Raw genomic sequence first — 12,134 nt, 5'->3', positions numbered from 1 at the left:
CCCTGTCTCTACTAAAAATACAAAAATTAGCCGGGCATGATGGTGTGCACCTGTAATCCCAGCTACTCGGGAGGCTGAGACAGGAGAATTGTTTGAGCCCAGGGGACAGAGGTTGCACTGAGCCAAGATCACACCACTGAATGACAGAGCAAGACTCTCTCTCTCTCAAAAAAAAAAAAAAAACAGAGAGAGAGAGTTTAGAGGCCAGGCACAGTGCTCACGCCTATAATCCCAGCACTTTGACAGGCTGAGACAGGCAGATCACCTGAGGTCGGGAGTTCAAGACCAGCCTGGCCAACATGGAGAAACACCGTCTCTACTAAAAATACAAAAATTAGCCAGGTGTGGTGGCAGGTGCCTGTAATCCCAGCTACTTGGGAGGCTGAGGCACGAGAATTGCTTGGAGCCAGGAGGCGGAGGTTGCAGTGAGCAGAGATGGTACCACTGCACTCCAGCCTGGGCAACACAGTGAGACTTGGTCTCAAAAAAAAAAAAAAAAAGAGAGAGAGTCTAGAAAAGCAGGGCTGGGCTTCAAACAAGTGCTAATTGGCTGTGTGCAGTGGCTCACACCTGCAATCCCAGCACTTTGGGAGGTTGAGGTGGGAGGATCACTTGAGGCCAGGATTCAAGATCAGCCTGGGCAACATAGCAAGACCCCATCTCTCCAAAACAATTTTTTAAATTAGCCAGGCATGGTGGCACACATCTGTAGTCTCAACTACTTGGGAGGCTGAGGTGGGAGGCTCGCTTGAGCCCAAGAGGCGTTCAAGGCTGCTGTGAGCTGTGATCACACCACTGTACTCCAGCCTGGGCAACAGAGCAAGACCTGGGCTTTAAAAAAAAAAAAAAATGAGTGCAAAGAGCTCATAGCTGCCTGCAGAGGAGGCTGCCAGTGGGGCCGGGTAGTCGGTGCAATGAACGGAGCAGAGAGCTCCGCCACTGACTGCAGGAGAGCAGGGGCCATGGCCTGCCCCTCCGCTTTCCTTCCATCCCTTTGTGGGGATGTAGGATGCCAGGGCTCTGTGGGACACAGCACAGAGTTGGGGTGGCCCAGGCTGACGCTGTTGACCAAATGCTACTGAGCATTGCCCCTTCCCAGTCCCCCACATACCTCCCCGGGGGCCCTTTTTTCCCATTTCCTTGGCTTTTCCGGGCCTGGGGCTTGGAGGGGAGGGAGGGCCCACAGCAGACTCTTCATGAGGTCTCAGTTTAACACCTCCTGAGCCCTTTTTGGGCACAAGCCTGGAGACCTGGTGGGCAGCTGGGACCATCACACAGGTGGCCAGTCTCACCACTGCCTCACTGCTTCACTCTTCCAGCACCTGTCCTCCAGCTGGCATAGTCCAAACACCAGCCCACCACGCCTACTCTGAAGCCTCATTCCTCCTCTGCCAATTTTTTGTAGAGCTAGGGTCTCACTATATTGCCCAGGCTGATCCTGAACTCCTGGCCTCAAGCAATCCTCCCACCTTGGCCTCCCCCAGAAATGCCCCAACCTGGCACTCCCTGTGCCCTAACCCACAGAGTCACACCTGCCATGTGTGGCCAAGCTGTGGACCACACATGCCTAGAGTAGGTGAGCCCTGCCTGTGGGTCCCCTGCCAAGGGGTATGAGAGCCTGGGGCACACCCCAGCACATGAGCTCAGAGCGTGCACCTGGCTGGGAGCCTCCACGCATGCAGGTGCAGGTGAGAGTGGGAAACACCAGGCACAGGAGAACATCCAGCAAGGCACACCCCACAAGGGCGAGGGTTCATGTCTGGTTTTGATCACACATAATGGGGGCTCAGTAAATCTTCAATGAATGTCAAATGAATGAATGTATGGAAAATAACCACAGCACCCTGCCTGGCACACAGCAAATTCGAGGAAGGCATTGGCCGAAGGAAGGTGTCTGCTGAAACACCTGACCTTTTAGTTTCAAACACCTTATCTCACCCTCTCTGGCAGCGTTTCAAGGCCTTTTTTTTTCTTTTTTCTTTTTGAGGTGGAGTTTTGCTCTTGTCGCCCAGGCTGGAGTGCAATGGTGCAATCTCGGCTCACTGCAACCTCCACCTCCCGGGTTCAAGTGATTCTCATGCCTCAGCCTCCCAAGTAGCTGGGATTACAAGCGCCTGCCACCACGCCCAGCTAACTTTTGTGTTTCCAGTAGAGATGGGGTTTCTCCATGTTGGCCATGGCCAGGCTGGTCTCGAACTCCTGACCTCAGGTGATCCACCCGCCTCAGCCTCCCAAAGTGCTGAGATTACAGGCATGAACCACCGCACCCAGCCAGCCCTATATTTTTACCCAGCTCCTCCCTGATATACAGCCTCTGTGGCAGGCAAGTCATCTGTCCCTATCCTTCCCCAAGGGTACTGGGAAGAGGAAGAGGGGCTTCTAAAAGCCCTGCAGTGTACAAGTGTATTCCCAAGACAAGAAGAAATGTCCCGTCCAGATGCCAAGGGCCCCTCGATGCTGTGGACCCTTCCGTGTTAACTGAGGCCTCTCCTTACAAGGGGTCCTAGCCCCATCTCGGAAACCCACATCCCCCGCGCCCCTGTAATAGAGAACCACAGTGGCCCTAGATGGAATTCGGGCTTGGACACTGCTCTCCAGTGAGGCTTAGAAGAAGATCAAAGGTAGGGACATGTCTCGTATCTCCTGGGGAAGCCAAGAGAATCTTGGTGCTTTTGGGAAAGGCTTCAGTAACCTCTATTAAAACTGGGATATAATGATAATAACATCACAATTATTATTATCATAACTAGCCCACAATAAACACTTGTTGACATCCAGACATGATAGTTCACGCCCATAATCCCAGCACCTTGGGAGGCCGAGGAGGGTGGATCACTTGAGGTCAGGAGTTCGAAACCAGCCTGGCCAACATGATGAAACCCTGTCTCCACTAAAAATACAAAAATTAGCTGAGCGTGGTGGTGCATGCCTGTAATCCCAGCTACTCCAGTGGCTGATGCAGAAGAATCGCTTGAACTTGAACTTGGGAGGCAGAGGTTGCAGTGAGCCAAGATCACGCCACTGTACTCCAGCCTGGGCAGCAGAGTGAGACTCCATCTCAAAAAAAAAAAAAAAAATGGGCAAAGGATACCAACAGACACTTCTCAAAATAATATATATGGTGTTTCAGTAATAAAACATTAGCAAAAAAGTAAAATAAAAAGAACATTATACAAGTGGCCAAAAAATGTATGAAAAAATGCTCAGCATTACTAGTCATCAGAGAAATGCAAATCAAAACCAAAATGAGAAACCATCTCACACCAGTCAGAGTGAATATTATTAAAAAGTCAAAAACAGCAGATGCTGATGAGGCTGCAGAGAAAAAGGAACTCTTACACACTGTTGGTGGGGAAGTAAATTAGTTCAGTTACTGTGGAAAGTAGTTTTAAGTTCTCAACAAACTTAAACACAGAGCTACCATTTGAGCAAGCAATCTCATTAGTGGATATATCCCCCCTTTCCCAAAAATAAATCATTCTACCAAAAAGAGACATGCACTCATATGTTCATTGCTGTGCTATTCACAATAGCAAAGACATGGAATCAACCTAGATGCCCATCTGTGGGATAAGGAAAATGTACATATACATGGTGCATATACACCACGGACTACTGTGCAGCCATAAAGAGAATGAAATCATGTCCTCTGCAGTAACATAGATGGAGCTGGAGTCCATAATCCTAAGCAAATTAGCGAGGGAACAGAAAATCAAACACCACATGTTCTCACTTACACGTGGGAGGTAAGCACTGAGCAAACATAGACACAAAGATGGAAACAATAGACATTGTGGACCACTGGAGAGTGCAGGGAGGGGCATGGGTTGAAAAATTACCTATCGGGTTCTGCGTTCACTACCATAATGGTGGGATTTGTACCCAAAACCTCAGCATCATGCAATATTCCCATGTAACAAATCTGTACAGGTACCCCCCAATCTAACATCAAAGTTGAAATAAAAATTTAGAAAATAGGCCAGGCATGGTGGCTCATGCCTGTAATCCCATCACTTTGGGAGGCCAAGGCAGGTGGATCACCTGAGGTCAGGAGTTGGAGACCATCCTAGCCAACATGGTGAAACCCCGTTTCTACTAAAAATACAAAAATTAACTGGGTGTGGTGGCGCGCACCTGTAATCCCAGCTACTCAGGAGGCTGAGGCAGGAGAATCACTTGAACCCAGGAGGTGGAGGTTGCAGTGAGCCGAGATCATGCCATTGCACTCCAGCCTGGGCAATGAGAGAAAACTCTGTCTCAAAAAACAATAATAATAATAAAAATTGAATCAAAGATAAAAGGAAACAAAGACCAAAACAAAACAAATGTGTTGACTGGTAAGTGCTGCTGGCAGTATTATCTACCACACACAACTTAACACATCTCATGTTCAGCTGCTGCAGGGGGTGAGATCCACCCCCATCAGGGTCAGAGAGAAGAACCCTTTTTCCTGCAGTGGGGTACCTGCTGACCTGCTAACCACAGTGTAGACGGCGTACTTCACCGGGAGCTCCAGCTGGAAGGTGGTCTTGCTGGTCCTGGGAGTGTTGTTCTCACTGGAGAAAGAGGAGAGACCCAGTTGCCAAAGGCCCCAGAGGAGGAGAATGGGGTGTGAGGCTGGAGATGAGGGGCACTGCCCCTGGCCTGGCCCGGCTCACCTGCTCACATTGGCTGTCAGAAGCAGCCGGTCTCCCAGGACAGCCTTGGGGGAGACGTCAAAGGTAGCCAAGAAGGTGATCTGAGGAAAAGGAACTGAGAGGTCACAGAGCAGTAAAGACAGGGTGGGGCAGGAGAGCAGTGAGGGGACAGAAGCCAGGCTGACCTGGGCGCCGCCACGGAAGATGAGGTGGTTGATTCTGCAGCTGGTGCTCCAGGTGCCCTGGCTCCCAACTGGGGCGCTGTCACATGTCAGGTGCAGGGAACGCAGCTGCCCTTGTTTCTAGGCATGAGAAAAAGTAGAGGAGTATTAGTTGAAATTGAAAGCAATGGCAAAAACCACAATTACTTTTGCACCAACCTAATATAACAACATTCCAAAGACACGCCACGAAGTAGTGATGAAGCTTCCTGGAGCCCACCTTAAGCTTGTTTTTGTTTGTTTGTTTGTTTGTTTGTTTGTTTGTTTTTTGAGACGAGGTCTCACTCTGTCACCCAGGCTAGAAAGCAGTGATGCAATCACAGCTCACTGCAGCCTCAAACTCTGGCCTCAAGCCATCCTCTTGCCTCAGCCTCCTGAGTAGCTAGGACTACAGGCACACACCACCACCATGCCTGGCTAATTTAAAAAAATTTTTTTTATAAATGGGACCTCGCTATATTGCCCAGGCTGGTCTTGAACTCCTGGCCTCAAGCAATCCTCCCATCTTGTCCCCCCAAAACACTAGGATTGCAGGTATGAGCCACCATGTCCAGCCAAGGTTACGTTTTTAAAAGCTCCCCCATAGCTATCTGGTCAAACTTTCTTCCAAAGTAGAAATCTCAAATGTATTAAAATGTTCACCTTTTTATTGTTATTTTAAAGGCCTCTTATTATGGAAAATTTGAAACACATTCAAAAATAGAGAGACTGGAAAATCAACCCCATATAACCATCACTCATTTTAAGTAACCAACATTTTTCTACTCTTGTTTCTACTATGTTCTCTTTCTGAACACTTTACAGCACATATTGTTTCATCTAGAAATACTTCAGTGTATACCACCAACAGATAAGGGTATTTTAAATGTAACCACAAGATCCAACAAATCACAGCCAACAAAATTAACAATTACTCCTTAATATACCAATATACTGGTCATGTTCTATTTTCTTAGATTGTCTCCAAAAATGTTATTTTACAGCTCATTTGTTAAAATCAATATTCAGCAAAGGTCCACCCATTACATTTGGTTGATATGTCTAGGAGCACTTTCATTGACAGTGATCACCCCTCACATGCAAGAGATGGCCTTTCCTGCTGTGTTCTTTTATACGTTAATCAAAATGCACTTCCGTTGGGAATATTAGACTAAGAGAGACAGCAGAAATAACAACCAACCATCATGTGTGGACCTAGTTCGAATTTTTGTTCAAATAGACCAGAAGTAAAAAGATAATTTTTGAGACAGTTACAGAATTTTGACTATGATCTTAATACCAAGGAATCACTTATTTCATTGGGTGTGATAATGGTGTTGAGGTCATGTAAGAGGTCCTCATTGTTCAGAACTATAGAGTGTGTCTTTGTCTGCTCCCTGCTGCTATAACAGATTACCGCAAACTAGGTAATGTATCAATAGAAGCTTTGTGGTTCTGGAGGCTGGGAAGTCCAAGAACATGGCACCAGCATCTGGTGAGGGCCTTTGTGCTGCATGTGCAAGACAGTGCATGTGAGAGTGAGAGGGAAAGGGGGCCAAACTCATCCTTTAATTAGAAACCCACTCCTGGGCTAGGCTCCATGGCTTACGCCTGTAATCCTAGTACTTTGGGAGGCCGAATTGGGTGGATCATTTGAGGTCAGGAGTTCAAGACCAGACTGCCCAACATGGTGAAACCCCATCTCTACTAAAAATGCAAAACTTAGCTGGGCATGGCAGTGGGCACCTGTAATCCCAGCTACTCAGGAGGCTGAGGCACAAGAATTGCTTGAACTCGGGAGGCAGAGGCTGCAGTGAGCCAAGATCGTGCCACTGCACCCTAGCCTGGGCAACAGAGCAAGACCCTCTCAAGGAAAGAAAGAAAGAAGGAAAAGAAAGAAAAAGAAAGAAAGAAAGAAAGAAAGAAAGAAAGAAAGAAAGAAAGAAAGGGAAAGAAGAAAGGAAGGAAGGAAACCCACTCCTGAAATAACTAATCTACTCTTGAGATAATAGTATTCATCCATTCATGAGGGCAAAGCCCTCATAACCTAATCACCTTTAAAAGGTTTCACCTTTCAACACTGTTGCATTGGGGATTAAGTGTCCAACACACGGACATTGGGTGATGCATTCAAACCATAGCAGAGTGAATAAGGAGGAGTACAATGACCCCCATGTCTGAGATTTGTTTTAAAATACTTTAGCAGGTCAGGCACAGTGGCTCATGTCTGTAACTCCAACACTTTGGGAAGCTAAGATGGGAGGACTGCTTGAACCCAGGAGTTAGAGACCAGCTTGAGCAGCATGGTAAGACCCCAACTCTACAAAAAAAATAAAAAAATTAGCCAGGTGTGGTGGTGTGTGCATGTGGTTCTAGCTACTCAGGACGCTGAGATGGGAGGATCGCTTGAGCCCAGGAGGTCGAGGCTACAGTAAGCTGAAATTGTGCCACTGCACTCCAGCCTGTGTGACAGAGCAAAACCCTGTCTCAAAAATAAAGAAATAAAGAAAATACCTTAGCAAAGGGGAACAATTGATGAAACAAATGTGGCAAAATGCTGCTAATTGTTGAATCTAGGTGACAAGTTTTGGGGAGGTTTGTTGAACTACTTTCTACTTTTGTAAATGTTTTAAATTTTTCATAATAACTTTTTTTTTTTTTAGACAGAGTCTTGCTCTGTTGTCCAGGCTGGAGTGCAGTGGCACAATCTCAGCTCACTGCAACCTCCGTCTTCCAGGTTCAAGCAATTCTCTCACCTAGGCCTCCCCAGTAGCTGGGATCACAGGCACCTGCCACCACACCCAGCTAATTTTTGTATTTTTCGTAGAGATGGGGTTTCACCATGTTGGCCAGGCTGGTTTCAAACTCCTGACCTCAGGTGATCCGCCTGCCTCAGCCTCCCAAAGTCCTGGGATTACAGGCGTGAGCCACCACTCCCAGCCATAATAACATTTTTGTTTAAAAAATCTGGTTCTCTTTGACTCCCCATGGTCCTAGTTCTGCATTCTAAAGCCGGGATTGGCAACCAACAGCCACTACCTATTTTTATAAAGTTTTACTGCATCGCAGGTATATTCACTCATAAACTCATTCATGTCAATGGCTGCTTTCATTCCACAACACCAGAGGTTAGCAGCTGTGACACAGACCACGTGGACCACGAAGCTGAAATATTTACTATCTAGCCCTTTACAGAAAAAGGTCGCCAAGCCTTAATGTAGAGTGACCAATAAATTCAACCCCTTGCTTCTACAGAACAGTGTTTTAAAATATTTGAAGGCTGAGGTATGTTTTCATTTAAAAGAGGAATATTGATATAATATGGAATAGAAAGAAATTTGGGCAGGTTCCCCTCTGTCTCCACATTAGTGGCCTCCCAGGAAATCATTCCTGATAGTCAGTGTCCTTAAACTGCGATGCCCAAAGTTGAACACCCACACGAGCGGAGGCGTGCCCCAGATGGCACTACCACCTCCAAGCCCAGCCCAGGTTCTGAACCACACGAGAATCTACGCTAACGCCCAGCCCTGCCTCCTCCTCCTTCCCCAGAGGGTGCACCTGGCCCTCTGCCACGTAGCGGTAGGACAGTCCTGTGGGGTGGGAGAAGGTGATGGTGGTTCCGTAGGAGTCTTCCCCGTCATTCCACACCATCACTTCTGCGTTCAGCTCCAGGTTACTCCCCACCAGCAGGGTCTTCAAGCTGGGTATTAGGTGAGGGGAAGGAGAAGATGATTCTGTGACTGAGGCTAGAAATGGTCTGGGATAAAATGGGGTGGGTGGGGATGTGGGAGATAGACAGGGGACGGCCACCTGGGTTCTTCTTCTTCTTCTTCTTTTCTTTTTTAAGAGACAGAGTCCTGCTCTTTCACCCAAGCTGGAGTGCAGTGGTGTGATTATGGCTCACTGCAGCCTCCAACTCCAGAGCTCAAGCAATCCTTAAGCTTCAGCCTCCCAAGTAGCTGGGACTATAGGCATGCTCTACCACACTCAAGTGATTTTGTTGTTGTTGTTGTTGTTGTTTTGTTTTTGTAGAAATGGGATCTCGCTCTGTTGCCCAGGCTGATCCCTAACTCCTGGCCTCAACAGATCCTCCCACCTCGGCCTCCCAAAGTGCTGGGATTACAGGTGTGAGCCACCGTGCCCAGCCAAGACACCTGGGTTTTGAGTATAGGATGAGACAATGTTAGGGAGAGCCAGAGACAGGAGTCCCAGATTCCAGGAAGGAGGCTGGGGCAGTAGGGCAGGTCTAAGGTGGGGGCGCTCACCCTGGGAAGCTGAAGGAGATGCCGAGATTGTCCTGGCAGATATGGTCGGCTCCACAGTTCTTCTCAAAGGGTAGCTGCGTGGGAAGGCAACGGGGGGTTTTCTCCGAGACCCAGGCCCCACGCTGTGCGCCCTCTCTGGGAGACCCAGCGCCAGGACTCACGGAGGCCGTGAAGTATCTCTGAGCATCGGCGGCCAGCATAGGCCGCAGGTTTCTGAAGGCAGGGAGGGGCTTGCCCACCAGCGTGAAGTTCAGACGCAAGGTAATGGGGGTCACAGAGTCCTCCACGCAGCTCTGGGGGACGGGCGTCAGGGGGAGCGGAGGGTAAGGGGAGGGTAAGAGCTGCGCTCGGCCTCATCCGCAGTTCTTATCCTGCCTCTGCCCAGCTCCCACGTGGCTTCAGCTTCCTCCAGGGCCTGCTCAGCGTCACCGCCTTCAGGAGGCCTCCCTGACACCCTTTCTGTTCTCTCTCCTGGTTTGTCTTTGTTTTTTTCCTCCTCCCCCCAGACCTCCCGATCAGCAATGGCTGTTTTGGCCCCCGCTATGCCCCTGGCCCCCAGGGCAAGGCCTGTCTCCCAGGAGCAGCTCGATAAACCCCTGTCCAGTGAATGCCTGAAAAAAAGCCCAGCCGGAAGCCCCAGAGCTCTCTCAGGCTGCCCAATTCTCTTTCCTGAAATCCAACCGTGTGGCCCCTGGAAATTACAGCCGATCTCATCACTTGTTTGCTCGCTCACTCACTCACTGGCTAACGTGCAGTAAGCACGTCCTGCATGGCTGGTCCTGTGCTGGGCTGAGCCACAGGGAGGCCGGAACACAACCTGTTCTCTCCCTGCCCTGCCTTCTGCCAGCCCCAGCGCGGCCGCCACCCACGTTCATGCCCAGACGCACCGGGAGCAGCAGGTTGAAGTTTTCACAGTGTGCCTTCAGCCCGAGGACTCGGACTCGGCTCAGACTCCGGTTCTTTGTTTCCTGGAAGGTGGCACGGGGACTCAGGCGGCCAGGGTCGAGGGCCAGGTCCAAGGTCACAGAGCTTTGGAGGTCACCTGTAGGCAGTCGCAGGGACGGCGTTGAGACAGGAACTCCTTGGGTGGACAATGAGCAGGGTGGGAGACAGGGGCCTGGGATGGGGGACTCCAGAGGTCAGGGTGTCCTGGGTTGGAGGGGAGGGGACTCACGGCTCCCAAGCAGGTTCTTAGAACGTTTGTCAATGTAAAGGCAGATGTTGGACTGTCCCAGGGTCTGCTCAGAGACCACCTGCTCCCGACACTCAAACGCAGACCTGGGGATCTCGGCAGGTATGAACTGCATGCTCACCCCCACCCAGAGCACAGGTCTGGTCCTGCGGGCAGAGCACCAAGCTGAGGACAGGCCGTCGGCTACTGGGAGCACCACGTGGGGTGGGCACCCCCATCTGAACCTAGGACCACCTGGGGAGCCTCTGAGAAAGGCTGCTCTCACCTGAGCAGGAGCACCTGGCCTCGGGCCCCCACAGCCAGGTCCACCAGTCCATCCTGGGTGAGGTCTTGACCCCCGCTCAGCGCCTGCCCAAAATACTGCAGCCTGGAGGAGAGCTGGGAGCCCGCGATCCGCTGGCCAGAGGAGAGAAGGGTGAATCAAGATGGAAAGTAGGGGAAGAAGTTGGAAATAAGTAACAAGGGGAATATGGAGGTAGGACCATCGGAAAGGGAGAGAAGGGGTGAGTTGTGAACAGATGTCACCAAGAAGAACCTGAAAAGAGGAGGTAGGAGTTGGGAGATGATTGCTAAGAAACAGATGTAAGAGTGGAGATAGGAAGGGTGTCCTGGTGACCTGAGTGTCATTCATTCGATCAGTCTCTAGTTCCAATTCTGACTCCTCCACGTATGAGCCACGAGGCCGTGGGCAAGGACTCAATCTGTCTGTGCCTCCGTTTCCTCATCTTTCACATAATGATACTATTAGCTCAGAGTTTAGCCATGCTCAGGAGAGGAATTCCAACGGTTCTTCGAACAGCACCCAGGATACAGTCAGCAGTCAATAATATATCACAATGAGTATTAAGGCTGAAAGGGACCTCAGAGTTCGTCCAACCTCACCTCCCTCATTGCAAAGATGCAGGAGAGAGGTTGGGGACAGTGTCAACCCCATGTAGCCTTTAAGAGGCCGACTGCAGACCTCACACCAGACCGTCCAACCCCAGGCCCAAGTCCCCTTTTTGTTTCTTCCTGTCACTCTGTCTCTTCAAAGGACAAGAAAAAGCCGGGGTGGGGTAGGGAGTGGTCGCACCCACACCCAGATCCACCCTCCCAGGCACTGCCTCCCCTGTAGAACCTATCACCTTCATTCCCAGTGCTCATGTTATGCCCAATCCCTGGAAGAATGTGCCCTTTAAATCTCTGTGCACCCTGGAACTAGCAGCCATTAAAAGTGATAACAATGGCTGGACGCGGTGGCTCACACCTGTAATCCCAACACTTTGGGACGCCGAGGCGGGTGGGTCATCTGAGGTCAGGAGTTCCAGACCAGCCTGGCCAACATGGTGAAACCCCGTTTCTACTAAATATACAAAGATTAGCTGGGCATGATGGCACATACCTGCAATCCAAGCTGCTCAGGAGGCTGAGGCAGGAGAATCGCTTGAACCCGGGAGGCGGAGGTTGCAGTGAGCGGAGATTGCACCACTGCGCTCCAGTCTGGGTGACAGAGCAAGACCCTGTCTCAAAAAAAAAAAAAAAAAAAAAAAAAAAAGTAATAATAATGGGCAGGGCACACTGGCTTTGTGCCTGTGGTCCCAGCTACTCAGGAAGCTTTGGCAGGAGGATCTCTTGAGTCCAGGAGTTCGAGGCTGCAGTCAGCTATGATTGTGCCACTGAACTCCAGCCTGAGTGACATGATGAGATTCTGTCTCTAAAAAATAAAAATTAAAAAAAGAAAAAGAAAAGAAAAAAAGGAATAATAACAAAATAAAAAGAGAAATTTACCAATTACTGAGGGAGTCTAGAAAGGCTAGGTGTACCCCCTCTAAATCTAAAATAAAAGTTCAAAAATAAAAAT

The 12,134-nt window shown here is 49.6% G+C and overlaps 1 protein-coding gene across 3 annotated transcripts in view; it reads right to left on the bottom strand.

Moving 5' to 3' along the window:
• Positions 1-12,134, bottom strand: part of ITGAX (integrin subunit alpha X) — a 29,514-nt gene that overhangs the window by 3,686 nt on the left and 13,694 nt on the right. For all 3 annotated transcript variants that reach the window (XM_063700166.1, XM_063700165.1, XM_063700164.1), the window contains exons 15-23: positions 10,560-10,690; positions 10,277-10,440; positions 9,990-10,144; positions 9,264-9,395; positions 9,103-9,176; positions 8,396-8,537; positions 4,823-4,939; positions 4,659-4,738; positions 4,473-4,556 (exon numbers count right to left, since the gene is read on the bottom strand). In XM_063700166.1, coding sequence (XP_063556236.1) covers positions 4,473-4,556; positions 4,659-4,738; positions 4,823-4,939; positions 8,396-8,537; positions 9,103-9,176; positions 9,264-9,395; positions 9,990-10,144; positions 10,277-10,440; positions 10,560-10,690 — 1,079 coding nt within the window. The remainder of the gene's footprint in view (positions 1-4,472; positions 4,557-4,658; positions 4,739-4,822; positions 4,940-8,395; positions 8,538-9,102; positions 9,177-9,263; positions 9,396-9,989; positions 10,145-10,276; positions 10,441-10,559; positions 10,691-12,134) is intronic.

Source organism: Gorilla gorilla, chromosome 18 (assembly GCF_029281585.2).
Source record: "Gorilla gorilla gorilla isolate KB3781 chromosome 18, NHGRI_mGorGor1-v2.1_pri, whole genome shotgun sequence".
Classification (NCBI taxonomy): Eukaryota; Metazoa; Chordata; class Mammalia; order Primates; family Hominidae; genus Gorilla; species Gorilla gorilla.
This window is presented reverse-complemented; position numbering and strand designations above follow the sequence as displayed.